The sequence below is a fragment of the Antechinus flavipes genome, chromosome 3 (assembly GCF_016432865.1).
Source record: "Antechinus flavipes isolate AdamAnt ecotype Samford, QLD, Australia chromosome 3, AdamAnt_v2, whole genome shotgun sequence".
Taxonomy (NCBI): domain Eukaryota; kingdom Metazoa; phylum Chordata; class Mammalia; order Dasyuromorphia; family Dasyuridae; genus Antechinus; species Antechinus flavipes.
Genome location: NC_067400.1, coordinates 328,318,859 through 328,340,520, shown reverse-complemented (window position 1 = coordinate 328,340,520; position 21,662 = coordinate 328,318,859). Strand labels below are relative to the sequence as shown.

Sequence of the window (21,662 nt, the reverse complement as noted above, 5' to 3'; positions counted from 1 at the left end):
TATCAGTGTGTCTATTTTCTTCTCGTTCATTTTTCCATTTTTTTGTGTCTCTATAGCTATACTTTTTCTTTCTCACTTATTCCACCTCTGCTTCAGTTCATCTATCTTTCCTTCCCCTCTTCTTGTCTTTGTCTCTAACATAGTATGTTACATTTCCTGCTTGCTTAAGTATCCCTGGACTGTCCAAATGCCTTCTTTACTTTTTCCTCTTTAAATCTACACTTTTTTTCTCTTACTCTTCCTTTAGGTGTCAAAAACCTCTAGGCTAATATATAATATGTATGTGGGGGAGGGGGGGGCAGGGATACCTATCAGGAGATTTTGCAATACCTTAAACTGCTTTTGTCAAATGTATTATATTCAGCTTTCCTTTTTAATGGTTCATTTCCTAGCAAAATTGGCAGTTTCAAATCCTGGGGAAATATTCTTTCCCCTCTGATTCTGTTACTCACTTCATTTCCCTTTGAACAGTCATCTTGACATTAACATATATGCACTTGGCTTTACTAACTTTAACGGGGTTCCAACTCATTCTAAAACTTTTCTCTTCCCAACATGGATTTCAAAATTATTTCAGATGAACATACCTGATCTTTTTTAATAAATGTAGAAGTCTATCCACAGTTGTATTTATAGGATAGAAATTTATGTTTTCTATTAATTATTTTTAAAGAATGCATTTCTCGTAAAAGAATGGGAGGAAAAACACTTTAAATTTATAAGTTTTTTTTAGATATTTTGATCATTTTGACTTAGCATTTCCATTACCAGACGGTTTTTTATCTTTGCAAATCATATTGCCATATTTATCCAATCATTGAAACATAACTTAGTTTTTCATTTATTTTTTTCATCCAAAAGTAAATTTAATATCTTTTTTCCCCCCTACCTTTTTTCTTTTCAGTGCTCATGACCTTACAAAATGGGATCTATTTGGTAACTGCTACAGATTACTGAGGACTGGAATTGAGCATGGAGCTATGCCAGAACAGGTTAGAAACTGGGCAGGTACTCAATGTTTGACTTTAGTAAACTAAGCTGTTTGACTTTCAAGGGAATTTGATAGATAATCAACAAAGTTAATTAATCTTTTTAAAAACATTTTAGAGATTTAGTATGCTTGGTAAGTATAAACTACCACACTTAAAAGAAATACTAAAAACTAATACGATAGCTATTTTAATAATGTGCTTTTGTTGTTAATTGGTCATGTCCAACTTTCATGTCTCCATTCTCCATTTGTGGTTTTCTTGGCAAAGATTCTGGAGTAGTTTCCCATTTCTTTCTCCAGTTTATTTTATACATGGGAAAACTGAAGCAAGCAGGATTAAGTAATTTGCCCATTTGAACTCAGATCTTCCTGACTCCATGCCTGGCATCCTCTCCACTGTACCCTCTAACTACCCCAATATTAAACTTACACTATAATTTAATAGTACAGGTAGCTTTCATCAAAAGAAAGAAGTTTTAAGTGTTTACATTTTATCAGTTTTAAGTAATTGCAGCTAGGAGGCACAGATAGAATGCTCAGTTTGGAGGCAAAAAGATTCATTTCCTGTGTTCAGATCCAGTCTCTTACATTTAGTAGCTGTGTATAACCCTGGGCAACCTTGTTGGCTTCAATTTCCTCATCTGTAAATTGAGCTGAAGAAGAAATGGCAATCCACTCTAGTCTCTGCTAAGAAAATCCCAAATGGCATCAGGAAGAATCAAGCATGACTGAAAATAATTTGAACAACAACAAACATTACATGGAAGTTTCTACCAAAAATTAGTATCTTTGACACAATTAAATTTTTTTTTTCAATCAACAACTATTTCCTAAATACTTATTATGAACTTTTATTAGGTACCAGAGATAAAAATGCAAAGAATAAAAATGTGTATGCTAAAACATATTCTAATTGAATGATATAAAATATATACACTGATATAGCACTTCCATTATCTCACTCTAGTTCCCTCATTCAGCTTCTACTGTGACATTCATTCAGTTCAATTTTATCACTTCAGGATTCTGGTAGCAGTTAATTTACTTGTCTTACAGGAACTCTCTTTATTTTTTCCTCAAAGTTCAATATCTGGCTCACAGTCTTTCTCTCCACCTTAGCCTTTGGCCTCATATCTGAAGATATTAGCATATATATGAGTCCCTCAAATAACTTAACCTCTCATTTCCTCACTCTGCTTAATTTTTGACCTATTCCTCCACTATACCTCAACTATACAAAGAATAAGTCAAGCCCTTGATCTTGGCAACTCCCATAGGTGTTCCCAGTCCATGTTCATAAACTCTTCAATTGCTTTTTCAGATAATAATCTTGTATTGTTCCATTTTCTTGTGTTATGCCCTCAGTACTATTCTTCATAGGCTCCAGTACTTATAACCTTCAATTCTTTGTCATGCCACCGTGTCCTCTGTACTTGTTACACTCTTCCTTTCTCAACATCTGAACTTCTTCATAAACCAGTTCACTTCTTCTTTTTCCTATTGGTAATCTCTTGCCTTCTTTTTCCCTTTCCAAACCCCCATTCTTGAATTACTCACATTTTCTTCTGCCTTCTCTTCAATTCATATTATGCTGAATAGAGCTAGGAAAAAAATTATTAAGTCATGCTGAGTCTACTTCAAATTTATGTTATAGAATCTCAACTGGCCCTCATTTTAGTAAGGAAATCACTTTATACCTCTCATCATTTTGCTAGCATACCTCCTCCACAATAATCTGAAAAAGAGAAACTAAGAAAAGGTCATAATTACTCATTTAGCTAACCTAGAGGGAAACAAAAGTATTCCAGAGCCCAGGGGCAGAAGGAAGACTAAGATAGAAAAACCAGGGCAGGAACCACTGGGGCAAAATGAGATCCTTGAATTAATATTGGATATAGAATCCAGGTGCCATTTGGTTAGCTCTGTATTCCACTGCCCAATTTCAGCCAAACCTGTCTAAGGCAGGGAGGAATAATCATAAGGGATCATGGCCCCATCCTGCTTGGATACTGAGTAGCAAACAAATTTCAGAAATGTAGTTGTACAGCTCTTATCAATTTACTGAAACTACAAACCAACAGCTCCAAGCTGAGTCAGGAACTTAGAAATAGATCCAAAGGGCAGTGAAGGAAAACTCATTTCAAATCATACTACTTTTGAAATTCTGAAAATTTTTAAACTCCACTCTGAGGTGTAAAAGTGGCAGAAATACATCAAAGGAAAGAAACTTGCTCCAGATATCTCCCTTTCCTTCCTCTCAAGAATTGTCTAAGACTTAGTACTAATATCAAGTTTCAAGGCAAGATATAGATTGAAAGAATGACCACAGAAAAAAAGAGTCTACCATAAAGAACTATTGTGGTGACCCCAAAGTTAAAAATACAAGTACAAAAAGAGTAATTTGAAAGTATCATTAAGAAAAACCTCAAAGAAAAATGCAATTTGGACAGAAACACAAGAATTCATAGGCGGTTTTTGTATTTCCCGCCCCCCCCAAAAAAAAAAAAAAAAAAGAATAGGAGCAATAGAAAAAAAAAAAAGGCAGAATAATAAGCACATAATAATTGTGTGACTCTGGCAAGTCACTTATAAAATGAACTTGATAAGGAAATGACAAAATCTAGTATCCTTGCCAAGAAAATTCCAAATAGAATTATAAAAAGTTGGACCCAAGTGAATGATAGCAACAAAATGGTAAAACTGTTAGAAGAAATTACTGGGGAAAAAAAGCTCATTAAAAATTGGAATTGACCAAAAGGAGAGCCAATGATTCCAAAAAAAATCAAAGAATGATAAAAAATCAAGATGTAAAAGAACTTACAGGCCAGAGTATCTGAAAAAGTAAATTCAGGAGAGAGAACTCAAGAATTATTGGATTACCTGAAAGCCATATATAAAAAAGAGGCTGCACATCTATTTCTAGAAATTATAAAGGAAAGCCCCTCCTCTCAATATTTTAGATCCAGAGATATAATAGGAACTGAAAGAATATTCCAACCACTTTTCTGAAAGAGATCCTAAAATGAAAACTTCCAGGAACATTATAGCCAAAGTCCAAAATTTCCAGGCTAAGCAGAAAATTCTGCATGCACTTTGATATTCCAGTATGCAAAAGAGCTAAGATTACAAGCAAGAATAACTTAATCAAAACTTGAGTTTATATTTAACGGGAGGAAAAATTGATATTTAATGAAAAGGGCAATTTCAAGCATTCCTGATGAAAACACCAGAGCTGAATTTAAAAATAGAGATTTAGAAATAACACTTGAAAAGCATAAAAATACATGCTTAATGAGAAATCATAAAAAATTAAAGATGGTCAAACTGCTTAGATTCTTATATTGGGAGATACCACCATGTTATCCCTTAGAATATTATCATCATAAGGACTCTTAGGGTCTTTCTTTTGAATGTGACTTCATAACTGGGAGAGGGAACAAAGAGAAAATTTATCTCCAAAAATGGATTGGGTAAGGAAGAGTTTATACAGTGTAAGAAGCAGGAAGTAAAGGGAGGGAAAGGAATGATTAACAATTGGGCTTCACTCTCATCTAAATTGTTCCAAGGAGGGAAAAGTATTCAATACAAACAGTTCAGTTCAGAAATTTATCTTAACAAACAAGGAATTAAAAAGGAGAAAGGAAGAAATATATAATTAACAATCATAACTGTGATTGGGATGAACCTCTTATCCATAAAATAGAAGAGGAGAGCAGAAGGAATTAGAAGCTAGAATCCAGTACACTTGAGACAGGAAGTGACACACAGTTAAATTAGGGGCTAAATCAGATCTTCAAATACTTCAACTAAAGTTTAAAAAGGGGGAAAGGGGCTAGAACTCAAGATAATTTTAAAAAAGAAGAAGAAGAAAGAAAAGAAAAAATAGGCCTCAATAAAAGAAACTGGGAAACTTCATTTTACTAAAAGATAGTAATAATGGATTAATAGCAAAACTGAGCATATATATGCACCAAATAGCATAACATCTCAGTTTTAAAGGAAAAGTAAAATAAATTACTGGAACAACTGGACAGTTGATCTATCAATATGGGGACCTGAGTTTACCCCTTTCAGATCTAGATAAAGCAAACCAAAAAATAATAACTGAGAGAGAAGTATCAGCCTGAATAGAATTTTAGAAAAGTTGGTTCTGAAAGACCTTTAGAGAATGTTCAATGAGAATAGAAGTAGGATTACTGTTCTCAAATGTACATGGCATCTTCACAGAAAAAAAAAGAGGGGGGGCCCCCAATCATTAATTAGGGCATGAAAGATTCAGAAACAAATGCAGAAATAGTACATGTATCTTTTTCCCACTGCAGTACAACAAAAATTACTTTCAAAAAATGACCTTTGAAACACAAATTAAAAATTAATTGAAACTAAATAACTTAATTCTACAGATCAAATGGGTCAAAGAACAAATCACAGAAAATAATTTTATTAAAGATAATGACAACAAGAACAGAACATAACAAAATTAATTGGTTTACAGCCAAAACTGAATTTAGCAGAAAATCTTTCATGAAAAAAAGTGTTGATTAACAAATCTGCTGTTCAGCTAAACTAGAAAACTAACAAATTTAAAAATTGCCAAAGAAAAATCCTGAAAATAAAAGTAGAGATAGCAAAACTGAACATTTTTAAAATTGAAATATGTAAAATGGAGAGTTTTTTTAAAAATCAGCAAATTAGATATGCTATTAGCTAATTTGATTTAAAATAAAAAGCCAAAAAAAACCAAATTATCTGCATTAAAAATGAAAATTAAAAAGAAATAAAAGCAATTGTTATTTTGCTAATGCTATATGCTAACTACATACTAATAAAACTGATAATCAAAATGAAATGGGTGAGTATTTTTTAAAATATAAATTTCCTAGATTAATTGAACAGGAAATAGAATTCTTAAATACACCTATTTTTAAAAAGATAACCAAATTCATTTTAGGGCACAAATATGATCTTAATATCTAAAACAGAGAAAGTCAAAATAGATAATGAAAATTATAGACCAATTTCCCTGATGAATATTAATACAAAAATTTTAAGAAGGAAACTGGTAATATATCAGTAAGATCACACAGTATCACCAAGCTACATTTATACTAGGTATTCCAGTCTAAGTCAGTATTTAAATAGGAAAATTAAAAGCATAACTAAAGATTATCAGTAAGAAAAATACTAAAACTATCTGATCATTTCAAATGATACAGAGAAATTTTTTTTGATAAAACATATGTTCTTAAATATAGTTGGCTAAATGGCTCTTTTCTTAAAGTAATATCAATTTAAAATCAAGAACAAACATCTCTAATGGGGATAAGTTAGAAACTTTTCCAATAATACCAAGACTGAAACAGAAAAAAAAGTTTACAAAAACTTAATAAAGCAGTTTCAGGACATAAAATAAAGCTATGCAAATCATTCTTATTTCTGTATGTTGCCAGCAAAATCCAGCAGAAGACAGAAATTTCATAAATCATTATAGATAGTACAAAATATTTAAGAGTCTGCCTGCCAAGACACATATAAGAAACCTATGAACACAGTTACAAAACAGTGTAACACAGAGACCTAAGCAAATAAATAAAAATGGCTTCTGGATAGATCAAAATGATATATTAATGATAAAATTACCTAAATTTATTTACTTTAAGTTACGTACAAATTTAAATTTGTAGAGCTAGAAAAATTAATGGCAGGATTAACCTGGAGGAACAAAAATAGGTGAAGAATACCACAAGATTCAATGAAAAAAAGATGAAAAGAAAGGAGGCCTGGTAGTAGTACCAGATCTCATACAAAACCATAATCATCAAATAGATTTGATGTATTAGTTAAGTGAAATTGATTAAGTAACCAATATTTAGAAACAAATTAGCAGAGTAGCATTGAGACAAGAACATTTTATTTGACAAAAACTGTTGAGAGAATTGGAAGATTGTTCAGCAGAAAGTATCCATAGATCAGCCTCTTACACCATGTTTCAAAAAATTCTTCAAAGTGACATATGAGATATAAGGAGGAGTTCATTACCAGTTAAACAGTAAATGTTCAAAGAAGGTAAAATGGATAATTTTTATTTCATTAAATTAAAAGGGATTTGCACAAAGATAAAAAGCAGTATAGATGAAATTTAAAGAAAAGCAGGAAACTAAGGGGAAAATCTTTGCTAGAAGCTTCTCTCATAAAGGTCTTTTTTTAAGATTAGATGAAACTGAGTCATATTTACACTCTCACACACACACACACACACACACACATAATTAGAGAAAAGTGAATTAAGATAGTTGATAGTATTTCAGTCAACCCAACAAATTGGTGAAGATCAAAAGAACAATTTTAAGTGCTGGAGGAGTTGTAGGAAAACAGGTATATACTAATAGTGTTAGAATTGTGATCTAGTCTAACATTTATAGAAAATTGTTTGAAACTGTCCCAACAAGGCTTAAAATGTAAAGGGAATAAACAGGTAAAGATTCAAAGATATATGAAAATATTATTTCCAATTCTTTTTGTATTGAATGAATTTGAACTTTCAAGCATGGGTGCACCATCACAAAACAATATCAAGTTATGATATGTGAATGTGATGAAGTACTGTTGTACTGTATGAAATTGTGAAAAATTATTTCAATTTTAAATAAACCTGGGAAAACTTGTATGAACTTAGGCAAAATGAAAGAAACAGAACTAGGAGAATAATTTATACAGTAATCACAATATTGTAAAGATTACCAATTTAGAAAAACTTAGTAATTCTGATCAGCGCAGTGACCAACCATGCCTTCAAAAGACAAATAATGAAATATATTGTTCACTTCCCATTAGAGAACTGATGAACTCAGAGAGCAGATTGAAGCATAAATTCTTTTCATTTTCTTTCACTGTTATTCCTTAATATAGTTAATTACAGAATTTATTTTGCATACCTATACAGTTTATAATAGGTTTTGTTTTCTTGCCCTTTTAAGGGAAAGAGAGGGAGATAATCTTAAACCGAAAAAAAAATTTTTTTTTTTTTTAAAGTAAATGAACCTGGAAAAAGTGATGTTATAAAAATCCAGAGAGGAAAGAACATACAGGAAGAGAGGTGGTCAACAATGGCAAATGTGGCAAATATAATTAATTCACCAGTATCTATTAAGCACCTTCTGTATGTCAGGCATTGTGCTAAGTGCTAAGGACTTAAGGATAATAATGACCATTGAATTTGGCAGTTAAGAAATCACTGGCAATTTTGGAGATAATTTCAGTTCAGATATTAAATCAAAAGTCAGGATTGTGCAATGGGAGGGAAGAAATAATGAGAGCAAGTATTTCTTCTCACTTTCTTGTGCAAACTCCCTGAACATTTTCAGGGATTTCATGGGGATTGTGTATAGTCTAGTGAGGGTTTTTCTTAAGAATATATAGAATATGAATTCTATCCATATGTTTTCATTGTAGTTAAAAAAAGAAATTGGATAAATTTCAAAGTAGTTCAAAACAATTGATATGAAGAGGTTGAAAATTTTAGTGGGAGAGGGGAAGATTAAGGATAACACTTTTCGAGAATATGTAAAGGATAAGTTTTAAGTGCTCACAGAGAGGTGTTGGTCTTGGCAAAGCTGAAAAACTACCACTTTGTCAGAGACTACAGGTTAATTATGGAGACAGTGGGAGAGAATGTTAAGGAGTTTTGAGATGAAAAGAATAAAGAGGGATCTCATTTACAGTGGTTTCAGTTTTTTCAGTAAAGTAAAAAGCAAAGTATAAGAGCTTGAGAAGGGAGAAAAAGGTTGGAAGAGCTTTAGGGGGAAGTGAGATAAGGAGTCAAAAGAATGAAAGGACTTCCTTGCTTCAATATATTCCAGTAGTGTTTGTAATCTACTCTTATCAGCACCTTTGTGAAACTTCCTCCATCTGCACTTAGCACCTTGAAAATAGAAGCAAAGAAAGTGGATGGTGGTAATAATCCAGAGTTGTAACTTATTATAATATAGGTGCACCAGGAGGGCAAAGGAGCAAGAACCGCTATTAGGTTGAGATTGAAAGAAGGAATTAAAGTGAAATAGGAATAAAAGCCCAATAAGGCATTAAGGAATAAGTGAGGGATTAGAGGTCTAAAAATATGTTCAGAAAAGGAGAAGATTCAGAAGAGAAGAAAAATTAGATTTTGATCAGACAAGAATATCTGTGATTCTAATTTTTAAAATGATATATTCATGGATAAGGCAAGATCAGCTTTGTGACCATAATTATAATAATGTTGGTTCTAAGTATTAGATGAAGAGGTTTTCTGAAGCATTATTCCAGTGGGCAGGAAAGTATCTACTGGATCTGGAAATATGTAAGAATTATCATCATGATAGAGTTCTAAATGCATTTCCTACTTCTTACTATAAATACCCTAACAAGCAAGGAAATAATATTTCCTCTTTGGATCATTAAGACATTTCATTTCAATAAATATTTTTAAATTATAGTACTTTGTTTTTTAATTATATTTAATCACATTGATTAATTGTATTATAGTTCATAAGGTAATGTATGTAAAAGCAACTTGTAAACCATAGCAACTTTTTATGTAATCATTATTATATTATGTTATCAATATTGTGTTCTCTGGTTTCTATACAATAAATGCTTTTCATAATGAAAAGAACTATCTGAATTCTATCCATGTATTTTCATTGTAATTAATAAAAGAAATTGACTCCTGTGATACTTCTTTTATATACTGTCAAAGGTAGCTTTGAACTCTTTATTCCTCCTTCTATTTCCTTTCTCATTCAGATAATTGAAACAATATAAAATCTATCTAAACACCTTAACTATCCACCAAAACAGAGCAATACACAAATATATAGAGGAACTAGGATAAAAGAAATGATATGGTTAGTGCAGATCTTCTTTCATCTTTGATCTTGCTAGGTTAGTAGGTTTTTGGATGAATCTCTATTCCATCTATAGTTTCATTGCAGTGTGAAAGTGATTTCTAACATCATCTTATTTTTATAAAGCTTCATTACCTATAATCAACATGTTTTGCCTTGTGATGATCTCTTATGCCCTTGTTACAGTTATGTCAATTCATATAGTTTTTATGTAATTTTATTATATATAATCTATAGTTATAAGTTACATATTAATTTTAATTGTCTAGAAAGTTGCCTAAGAGGGTTAGTATAGAAGAATGTTTTTATAGTAGGAGTGAGTCACCACAAAAGGATGATTTGTCCATTGTACTAATATTAGTCTTATAATTCCCATTTTCACATATATAGTTTTTAAGATTGCAGGAATTCCTTTTTCATATAGACATTTAATTTTTCATGGGTTTATATAAATTTACTGTTTTCAAAATGCAAGATAAAAACACTAAGTTACAATCATAATTTAAAAAAAAAAATACACCTTAGTAGTGTTTGTAATCTACTCTTTTCAGCAGCTTTGTGAAACTTTCTCCATCTGCACTTAGCACCTTGTAAATAGAAGCACAGAAAGTGGATGGTGGTAATAATCCAGAGTTGTAACTTATTAATATAGGAGCACCAGTAGGGAAAAGGAATAAGAATAGCTATTAGGTTGAGATTGGAGGAAGGAATTAAAATGAAATAGGAATAAATCCTTTTTAAAAAAAATTCAATAAGGATAATACCCCCGGGGCAGCTAGTTGGTGTAGTAGATAGAGCACCAGCTCTGAAGTTAGGAGAACCTGAGTTCAAATCTGGCTTCAGACACACTTCCTGGCTGTGTGTCCTGGGCAAGTCACTTAACCCCAATTATCCGGGAGGGAGAAAGGGGAGGTAGGGGGGAGAGAGACAAGTTTCTAACAAAACTGTGACTAGTGAAGTTAGCCTACTGATAGTCACCTGCCAATGTATGTGATATGTAAGCAAAGAATTCCATTATTTTGGTCATACTTAACATAATAACATTTTAATGTCAGAAATCCATGGCACAAAGGTACCTAATTTGTGGTAAGTTGGAGCACTAAATGTTACAAAAAAGGACCTAAAGCTTCCCCCTGCATAATAAGACATGAATTTTGAAGTCATGCATATAGAACACAAATCATGTGACCTCAGCTTGACTTCTTGTGCCTTCTAACTTAATATCTTATTTACTTTATCATTTGCATTCCATTTTCTTTGAAGCCACATGTGTGGATATACAGACTAGACCTGTGATTACATTAATATAGGAAATTTGTGAATGAGGAAACTTTCTCCAGTCCAGGTTGACACTTTTTCTTCAAATTATAATCTTAACAGAATTTCTTAAGAGTACTGAGAGGGTAAGTCAGGGGTCCTCAAACTTTTTAAATAGAGGGCCATTTCACTGTTCCTCAGACTGTGGGAGGGGCGGACTATAGTAAAAACAAAAACTTTGTTTTGTGGGCCCTTAAATAAAGAAACTTCATAGCCCTGGGTGAGGGGGATAATCGTCCTCAGCTGCTGCATTTGGCCCATCACCGCAGTTTGAGGATCCCTGGGGTAAGTGATTTGCTCAATTAGAGAAGTCAATATGTATTAGAAGTGAAACTTGAACCCAGTCTTCCTGATACAGATGGCAACTTTATTATACAATGAGTGTATAAAAATTTATAAAATTACAAATGTATAAGAAGATTATAAAAATAATTGGTGCTTTCATATATAATGCAATATCCCAATCTCCCCAGTCACCCCATACAAACATATTCTTTTATCAAATTATTTTAAGAATAACTTTTAAGAAAAATTAAGCTTTAAATAATGGTTTCCCTACTTACAATTCAGTTATTTTTGTTGATTCTTAATAACTTGGAGTTGCTTTCTAATAATTCATTTTCTTAAAACTGTCCACAGAAATCCAGGTTGATTCTGACCCTGTAGCTTTTCTTGTAGAAAGCCTTCAGAAACATTTCACCGCTATTAGAATTCTACATTTTATTCTTTTAAAACACATTCAATGTAGTAATTTAAGTAACTTAAAGTTTTATAAATGAATTTTAAGAGAATTTGGAATCTATTTCTCTTACTCATTTCCTTTTCTTGCACTCCAAAATATAATCCACTTTGATTTACTAGTTAAGATATTGTAGGAGTTAATTAGCACCTGATTCTTTGGGTAAAACTTTTTATATTGCAGTAAACTCTTAGAAAGATTTTCAAAACCAGAAAAACCAGCCACAAATTGAGAATATAATTTCTTCCATATTGCATTAAGGTACCTTTCCCTGGTGCCAGATTTTCTTCTTATTTCTATTACTTTTAAAACATTAAAGCACTTTCAACTCTTTAAAATAGGAGATATCTTCCTGGTTGATTGTTCTGATGGATCTGAACAGTTTTACATGTGGCAAAAAGTCTTTCATGAATAAATGAGGTACAGCAATGTGATAAATTGAAAAGCTTCCCTTTTCCCTCCAAAACAGTGATATTAAGATGTCAATAGTTCTTTGAGTATGAGATTGCTTATCTTTATAATATTTCTTTACAAATGAAAAAGTTGTTTTGAAAACAAGGCCTTAAGTGGATAGGACAGTAATCCAAATTTTACAATTTGGTTTCAAGACCAATGGAACTCTGCTTTTAGCTTTTTAGAATTTTCTTGCTGCTTGATCAGTATAGGTCTTAGTTTGAAATTCCATTAAAACCTCTGTTTTTAGCATTTTCAGATCCAACTATTGATTTTTCTCTTTAACTGTGTAAGTCTTTGTAGAGATTACTTCACTGACTCATGAATATTGTAAACACAATTTGAAAAGTATCTTCCCTCTTCAGTGAAATCATATTAATTTATTGGAAATGTCACTTTACGCTAATGCCATGCAAATTAAACTTTGTTTTTAATTTAAGATTAACTCTTGGGTCTAAAGTATTGAAAAATTAAGGGATATGAAGGACTGAATTTAATCATGGATCACTGAGAAATTTTGCAGTGTCTATTATACCTTATTACAATGAATTACACTAGAACCGCACTATGTAGTTATTTAAGAATTTTGGCTTTATCTTTGGTTATGCTCACTATTCATTTAGCAGGTTGAATTTGTCGTTTTCATGATTTAGAACTTAATATCAGAACTAAGGTTTTCTGATGCACTTATTTATCTTGCTAGAATCACATGCATTAATACATTTTTTTCTGCTAAAATAAAAGCTTGAAATTTCTTTAAACTCTTTATTGCGAGGCAACCCCAATGTCGTGTATTGCATCCACTTTTGGTCTTTTTCTTACTATCTACAGACACTAGTTTAAAGAAACTGTCTTTTTTTCACTAGTAAAAAATTTCTGAATAAAGATATTACTCCTTAAACATGAACTATTCATTCACCTATTCAGATGTGTTTATTACTGTCAGGAAATATTTAAGTAAAGACAAAAGTATAAGTGTTCTTTTAGGCAGTTAGTATGAGCAGATCACTAAAACACAAAATATGAAAGAAGAGTGTATAAAAATAATCGGTACTTTCAAGTTTTTTGAAACTTGCTTTTGAGTTAAGTGATAACAACAGAGGGTAAAAAAAAAAAAAAAAAAAAAAAAACTTATAGATCAGTGAAGTGTGTTACATTGTACCGTGGAGTGTTAGCATCTCTTAGTCAGTTCACGTGTGCTTGACCTTAAGCAGATAGAAAACTCAGCTAAGCCAAGGTCCCTGGTTTTGATAAAGCTTATATTCTCACAATGAAGTGACACATACAAATAATAACAATACTAATAATCATAATACATGTACAATAAATGCATAAGAGTTTGCTTGTATGTGAAATCTGCTGGGGGGGGGGAATGTCATATATGGAAAGATCAAAAAATAATGGAAGAAGTGGTATTTTAATTAAGTTTTAAAGTATGGTTAGGATTGCACAAGCTGTTGGGCTTTACCAGAGAAAGGAAACAGTAGCATAAGTCCATGTTTGGAGTTGAACAACTTGAGGGCAAAGTAAGTGAGCTATTGTTCTTTCTACTTTTTAGCACTCACTTATGGCCTTGGTTAAAAAGATTTTACCCAAAAAACAAAGAAATATTTTAGTGCCACCTTTAATATCTAAGTTTCTACTTGGTTTTCTAAACTAGTATACTTCGGAAATATTTCAGCGGTCTGCTTCAAACCACCACAATAAAGCAAATATCACAGTTAAGTGATTTATCCAAATTATTTGTTTCCCAGGACATATAAAAGTTACCTACTGTGGCCTTGTTAAGTATGCAGTATCATTATATCTATTTGTCTTATATGTGTGTGTGTATTTGAATGTGTATATATGCCAAATCTGTGTGTTTATACATGTTTTGTATAGATACACACATATATATTCATAGATAGATAAACTTTAATTTTAAAATACTTTATGGCTTTTAAAAAAAAAAAAAAAAAAAAAAAGGTTAACCAACATCAGAACCTTTATTGAGTCTTAATCTTTTTTAGTTATGGAGAGTCGTGCCTCAGTGTTGACGGCTTTTGACCAGTCAGAACATACACAAACTAATTAAGTTCTGTTGTATCTTTAGATCCCAAATTGTGATCCTGAGATCATAGGTAGTCTGCAAACATCCTTTTTCTTGATAAAGTAGTATTTTCATTGCTAACATGAATTTGTTAAAGTTTTTAATAAAATTTCAATCTTAATTGGTATTTGATCAAAAGCAACATAATTTATATGATTCATTTGGTAAGATATTTTCATTGTTTGAGCTTATTTATGGAATCTTTTGCTCTGTCAAAATTATAGTCCTGAAAAATTATCAGAATCACAGCCCAACCAAACATTGATTCAGTTCCTCTTAATAATTATTGATTTTTTTCTCAATTTTTTTATTCTATTCAAATTCATTCATGTAGTTTTTAGTTCATAAATGGTATAAGTATTTCTTTGGAATAATAACATTTGTCCACTTAAAGTATGGCATTACTTCGGCTTATTTCTATTATTAATTTTAGAAAAATCTGATTTCTTGTTGTTAGCTAAAAATATCCTTCAATATTATGTTACTAATTTAGTTAATTAAATTAATTATTTAATGCTTGGGATTTTTATCTTCAAGTAGATGATTAAGGAACATGATACAGTTCTAGTATTTTATAAGTTAAAATTATTGTTATTTTGTTGTTTTTTTTTTTTTTCATCATTTAAACTTGTTTTTTTCCTTTTTTTTACAGATAGTAGTTCAGGCACTTCAGTGTTCCCATTACTCAATTCTGTGGCAGTTGGTGAAAATTACTGATGGCTCTCCTTCTAAAGTAAGTGTTTCTTTAAACAGTTGTTTATCCGTGAACTAAATCTTGTATTATACTACCAGATTTTGTTTAATAAATTTTCTTAAGAACAACTGCCCACAAACTGAAATTAAAATCCATGTGTTAATAGTAATGCAATATAATACTGCAGAAATAAATCTTCAGTACAAGTTATTCATTAAAGTCCTAAAATAAAAAGTAAATATATCAGTATTTCATACAACTAAATGTATTCTCACAGCCTTGTCAATCCATTAATCCATAGCTAATGAAGCTAGTTCATACCTATAAGTTAATACTCATTCCTTTTCAGCAGATTTATTTTAAGAGAAAAATGTTTTTACTTATTTTTTTTCTGGTTAATGATGTAGTGATTCCAAGTATTTGAGCAATGGTTTAAAAGTTTTTTTTTCTAATATAGTAATTTTTGGTTATATTAAACTTTTTTTCTGTTTTAGTAGTATTCCTTTTTTAAAAATATCTGTATAATAAATAAATGTACTCAATCTTGACTTGCCTCAAAAGTAGTCATTAACATAATTTTTAATATACCCTTTGAATTTGTGACATAAGATGTAGAGCCATCAAAGATATAAGAGTAACATAGCCAATTTTATATTTGGCCTATAAACATTTTATTTTACATCTCACTTTACTCAGGGATGCATAAAATTTTCACTTAATCTAATGAAAATTTTCTGTGACAGTTGTTTTCATCATGATTTTTCTATCCCTTGATAGTTTTGTCTACTTCTTTAACTTTGATTCTTGCTCACCATGATCTACAGCAAATCCAAGATAAATATTTCATCAATTTTTTTTAAGATTATCAATCTCTTTCAGTAGTAAATTCTGTTAATATAAACAAATTGACCAATTTTTTCATATTTTTTCCTAAAGCCAAAATCTATAGATGTTTTCTTTAATTTTTAAAAAATTTTTCTATCAAGTAACCCTCAACATAAAAATGTCTTACTTTTGATTTTTCCTATCAATAAAATTATGCCTTCTCTCCTTCCAAGCCCTTTCTTACCACCATTGAGAAAGAAACGTAAAAAGTCTTTCCTCTCATTGTTTAATATTTCCTGTTACCTAGAGAATAACTTTCTTGTTTTATTAACCCAACTGAAAACTGAATGACTTTCTAGAACTTGTAGCTACCATTTTATTTTCTTTGTAAAGGCAATACATTACAATATTTTAGTCATACAACTCAAGCCTTTTCTATTTGGCATGCTAGCCTTTTTATTTGAGTTAAATTCCATTCTGTGCTGTATATTCATAATGTAAAGCAATGTATTGAAAACTTTTATTACCTGTTTTTCTTTTATTCAGTAACTTTTCTTTTTAAAATTATTTCTTTATATTACGACAAATTTTAACAACTTATGTGATCTTGTTTTTAAAAAATCAAAATCCTTAGAACACCCAATTATAACTCTTTAATTAATTTTGTTTTTATAGGTATAGCTCTGTGATTAATTGTAAAGACTAATTTCATTCCTAGAGAACATAAATTTAAATAAATCTCAACAGAGAGATGAGGGACACTGATGTAAAATTCTGAATATGTTGTCAACTGTTCTTTGAAGTCATGACTACTAGCTACATTCACTTTGATTATTCAGTCCCTGGATTGGGCATATAGTAACAGCTTTTTATGGTAACAAAAAACTGGAAATGAAAATATGTTTTTTAATTGAGGAATGACTGAAGAAATTGTGCTTATGAATAGAATACTGTAAGAAATATCATGAGAAGCATTAAATGAGGAATTAAGAAACCTAGGAAAGAGTTTTGTGACTTTTTGACAATTTTAACAAGTAGAACCTTGAGAAAAATACTGGGTCAGTTAGGTGGCACAGTGGATAGAGCACTGGCCCTGACCGTCAGAGAATCTAAGTTCAAATGTGGCCTAAGTTTCTTAATATTTTCTAGCTATATGACCCTGGACAAGGGAATTAACCTCAATTGTCTTGAAAGAAAGAAAGAAAAGAGAGAAAAATATAAACAATGATGAAAATAACATTTTTAAAAATCCTTAAAGGGTAATATACCTAGCTGTGGAATTGTATGATCAAAGTGAATGTCATTCAGTGACTTTTCTTGCTATTTAAATGCTGTCCATCTTAAAGAAGTATTTGCCTTGTATTCATTAAATCATGATCGATAATCACTAAATTCACTATCTACAATGGCTGCTCCAAACTTTCTTAATATCATAACGTTTAATGTTTAATTTCCTATAACACCCTCTCTACCAATTCTCTCAATATTTAATGAGAGTATTGCCTCATACTTCAATTTTTTAAACCAAGGCTATTTGCTAAGAATTTTCTTCCCTGTTCCCTTTGCATCGTTTGGACATTTTCTCCCATTTTTCAATCTTTATTTCTCTCTTTGATGAAGAGGTAGCTTTTTGCTTTCCAAGGCCATCACCTTTACCTGTCTTTTTCAGCAGAGTGCTCCTAATATAGTTCTGTGTTATTCTCTGTCTTCATTTTCTCTTTCTTATTATCTTCAAACATATCCATATCTTCTTCAAAATCCTCACTTCATTTTCCCATCTCTCTTAGCTCTTGTCCTATATTTTCTACTACCTTTTGCAACTAAATGCCTTGAGAAAACTCTCTTACATCACTTCTACTTCATTTCTTCTTACTTAATTCTCTGCAGTCTGGCTTTTGTATGGCATTATCATCTACTGAAACTTCTCTCTGTATAGTTATCAGGGATCTAGTAAAATACCAAATCTAATGACCTTTTTCTTAATCTTCATCCTTCTCAACCTCTTTGGTGCACTTGATACTATTGATCATCTCCTCTTCCTGAATATTCTCTTCCCTATAGGTTTTTGTGACACTTCTATCTGTCTAAACACTCCTTTTCAACCTTTGCTGATTCTTCATGTAAGTCACCCTTGATTATTATGGGTGACCCTCAAGGCTCTCTTCTGCACCTCTCTGTTGAGGTAGATAGCATGTTTCTCCTGAAATCAGAAAGGAACTGATAGGAATAATTACTATTATTATTAAAGAAAACAGTATATTGTCTGTTATAGACAAGAAAAACTGAAGGCTACCCTTATATGTCCAGCATCCCCATTATAGACCTGGGACCTCCTCTCCCTTGGCACTGGAATGCTCAGTGTTGCTGCTTTCTGTAGCGACCATCCCAAAAGTTTATAGACAGAGAGTTGTTTTTCTTTGCCAGTCAGGCTGGAAAAAATTATTTACTGTGATGTTTTTGTGTGTTTCCCTATCATATGTATATCTACTATATCTGTTTGAGTAAGTTTTTAATTGGGAGCTCATTATATTGCTTCCTGCTACCCCACATGTTGGCTCCCTCAAGTAATAGTTTTACTTCTTAATCTTGTTCGTAATGGGGGACAGTTGAGGTTAGGTTTTTTTTTTTTTAAGATCTTATAAAAATTGGCTTATTTCTGCCTTTTATGAGCTCCTTTAACTCTGATTTGATATTGAATTTTCCCCAAACTGATGGGTTAAGAGTTAAAATTTAAATCTCCAACCCTCAAAAGTTCTTTAATCTACTAAAGGTAGCAGTTTCAAGACATGAAATGAAATCAAATGCATTGTTGATCGATGTGACACAGACAAGATCAAATATTTCTCTTGAAGTTAAATTCAACAAATATTACAAAGAAATATTCTCTCTTATCCCATAATTTTGTAATAAAGTTAAAATGTGATGGAATTGTGGTTTTTTTTTTTTCCCCCTCCACAGGTCATGTGCAATTTATTTTGCTCTAGTGCCCCCTAGTGCTGGTCCTATAAGGGCAACCTTCAATTTCTCTTTTTTTTTTAATAACAGAAAATATTCTTACTCTTTAACTTGTGGTTGCATTTATCCTATTAGTTTCTTTCTGATTTGTGAAAGGAGAATTTAAAAGCCAGATAAATAAAGGTCAAGTGTAGGGAGATATTTGCTAAATTGAAGTTAATTCCCTAGGAATGTTAGTAATCCACCTTAACTTATTCTTCTGTGATTAATCAACCAATCATACCCGAACCCCATCTCAGTGATCTGGAATATCAGCTGTCATTTTTCAAACCTATTTTTCCCTTAACCCAATCAACTTCCTCACCTTTAGTCATTGTTACACTCTAAAGCTGGTACCCACCCTTCCTTTGTACTCTCTGAAATGCTTGTACTATAGGTAACAAATTTGATCTCTTAAATCTTTTCTTTTCATACTCTTTCCGTATGCTGACTTTCACTGAGACCTAGCTTTCTCCTTGTAATACAGCCTTTTGGCTGCTTGTTTTCATCCATTCCCTCTAATTTACTGGTAGAGGCAGGAAATTGGAATGCTTTGTTTCCCCAGTATGAATTCTAAGCTTACTTACCCTCTACCACCATCACTCAGTAACTTCTCTTCCTTTTGTTGTTCACTCATTCCATATTCCCTCTTTTTCATTTTAAAGCCCTCTTTATCAAATTCATAGGACAACAAATATTTTTAGTAGCCTTTTTCTAGAATACAATTCTATTGTATTCCTGGCTAAGAACCTGCAACTTAAGCTATGTTGTCTGCATCTAAGTTCCATTATTATACCCTGAAAACCAAATGTGGAGGGTTTGTTTTTTTCTTTTTTATATAAATAGATTATATTATCTTGTTATTAGATCAGTATTTCTTTCCCCCCCCCCCCTTTCTCTCTTAAACCTCTCCCTGGAAACTACCCTTATAACAAAGAATAAAAAAAGAAGAAACTAGAGGGATGGAAATTAGCAAAATAATCAGCACATTATAAAAGTCTGACCTTATTTGCAGTGTTGCACACCCAGAGATCCCATTTTTAATATATCTCTTCATTTGACCAAGCTCGGGCATCATAATTTCACAATGTTCATCCTCACTTATTTTGTTGTTCTTTCCATTTGTGTTATTTATATATTGCTTTCCTGGATCTTCATTTTTCATCAGTTCATATTAAGATTTCCATGCTTCTCAGTGTTTTTCATCTTGTTTTCTTACAATACGGTAATGAATCTGCTAAACTCATGAAACAATTTATTTAGCCATTGTCTAATCAATTTTACTACTATAAAAAGTGCTTCTAAAAATATTATACAAATATTATTAAAGTATTATATAAGAAATGCTAGTTATGACAATTAGACAAGAAAAAGAAAACTAATTCACACAACCAGTGAGGAAACAAAACTTTCACTTTTTTCAGATGACACAATGATATTCTTAGAAAATCCTAAAAAGCCAATTAAAAGAGTAGTCTAAAATATTAACAGCTTTGACAAAATTTCAAGATTAAAAAAATAAACATAGCATTTCTATATATTACTAACAAAATACAACAGAAAGCGATAGAAAGAGAAATTCTGTTTAAAATAATTTGAGACAGGACATAGAAAGAAATCATATGACCATAATTACAAAACACTTTTCACACAAATAAAGACATCTAAAAGCTAGAAAAATATTAATTGTTCATGGATATTGTGAGGCAATATGATAAAAATGACAAAACTGCCTAAAATAACTTATTCAGTGCTGTACTAATCAAACTACCAAAGAATCATTTTATAGAAATAAAGAGAAAAAATTATAAAATAAAGTGCTTGATCAGTGGAATAGATTAGGCATACAATATATAAAAATAAATGAGTCTTTGATAAATCCATTTTGAGGCCAAAACTCACTATTCAACAAAAATTGCTGAGAAAACTTCTGGCAGAAACTAGTCATGAACCAATATCTACTAGCAACTATATGCTAGTATAAGTTCAAAACAAATACATGATTTAGACATAAAGGGTAATTTTTAAAAATTAGAAGGAAAACAGGAAATTGGGGGTTAAATTTTATAGTAAATTTTTTCTGTTAAAGGTAATATTTCTCAAATGTATTAATAACTAAGCCACAATTTTATTTCCCTCATTGATAAATTCTCAAAGGATACAAACAGGCATTAGAAGAAGAAATCAAAATTATCATTAATTACAGTCTGAATCACATTAGAAAACTGTACATGAAACCACTTTAAACCTGTCAGGTTAGCTAACATGATTGAACAGGAAAATAACAAGTACTGGAGAGGATGTAGAAAAATAGGGACACTGTTACATTGTTAGTAAAGCTTTGAGCCAGTGTAACCATTCTTGAAAACAATTTGCAATTATGCCCAAAGGCTGAAACTGTGCACCCTCTATATAGTAATACCTGTGCTAGATCTGTACTTCGTAGAAAGAAAATGGCAAAGAGCCCATATGTACAAAAATATTTCTACCAGTTCTTTTTGTGAGGGGCAAAGAATTAAAAACTGATAAGTCTATCATTTGGGGAATGGCTAAAGAAGTTGTTGTATATGATTCTGTTATAATATGATTGTGCTTTAAGACTTCAGTTTAAGTGAACTCATGAAAAGTGATGTGAACAATCAGGAGAACATTGTATGCAGTATTAGCAGTATTGT

At 31.3% G+C, this 21,662-nt stretch overlaps 1 protein-coding gene across 1 annotated transcript in view; it reads left to right on the top strand.

Moving 5' to 3' along the window:
- Positions 1–21,662, top strand: part of STAG1 (stromal antigen 1) — a 318,010-nt gene that overhangs the window by 258,928 nt on the left and 37,420 nt on the right. Inside the window, exons 21-22 of the mRNA XM_051985602.1 lie at positions 905–992; positions 15,127–15,207. Coding sequence (XP_051841562.1) covers positions 905–992; positions 15,127–15,207 — 169 coding nt within the window. The remainder of the gene's footprint in view (positions 1–904; positions 993–15,126; positions 15,208–21,662) is intronic.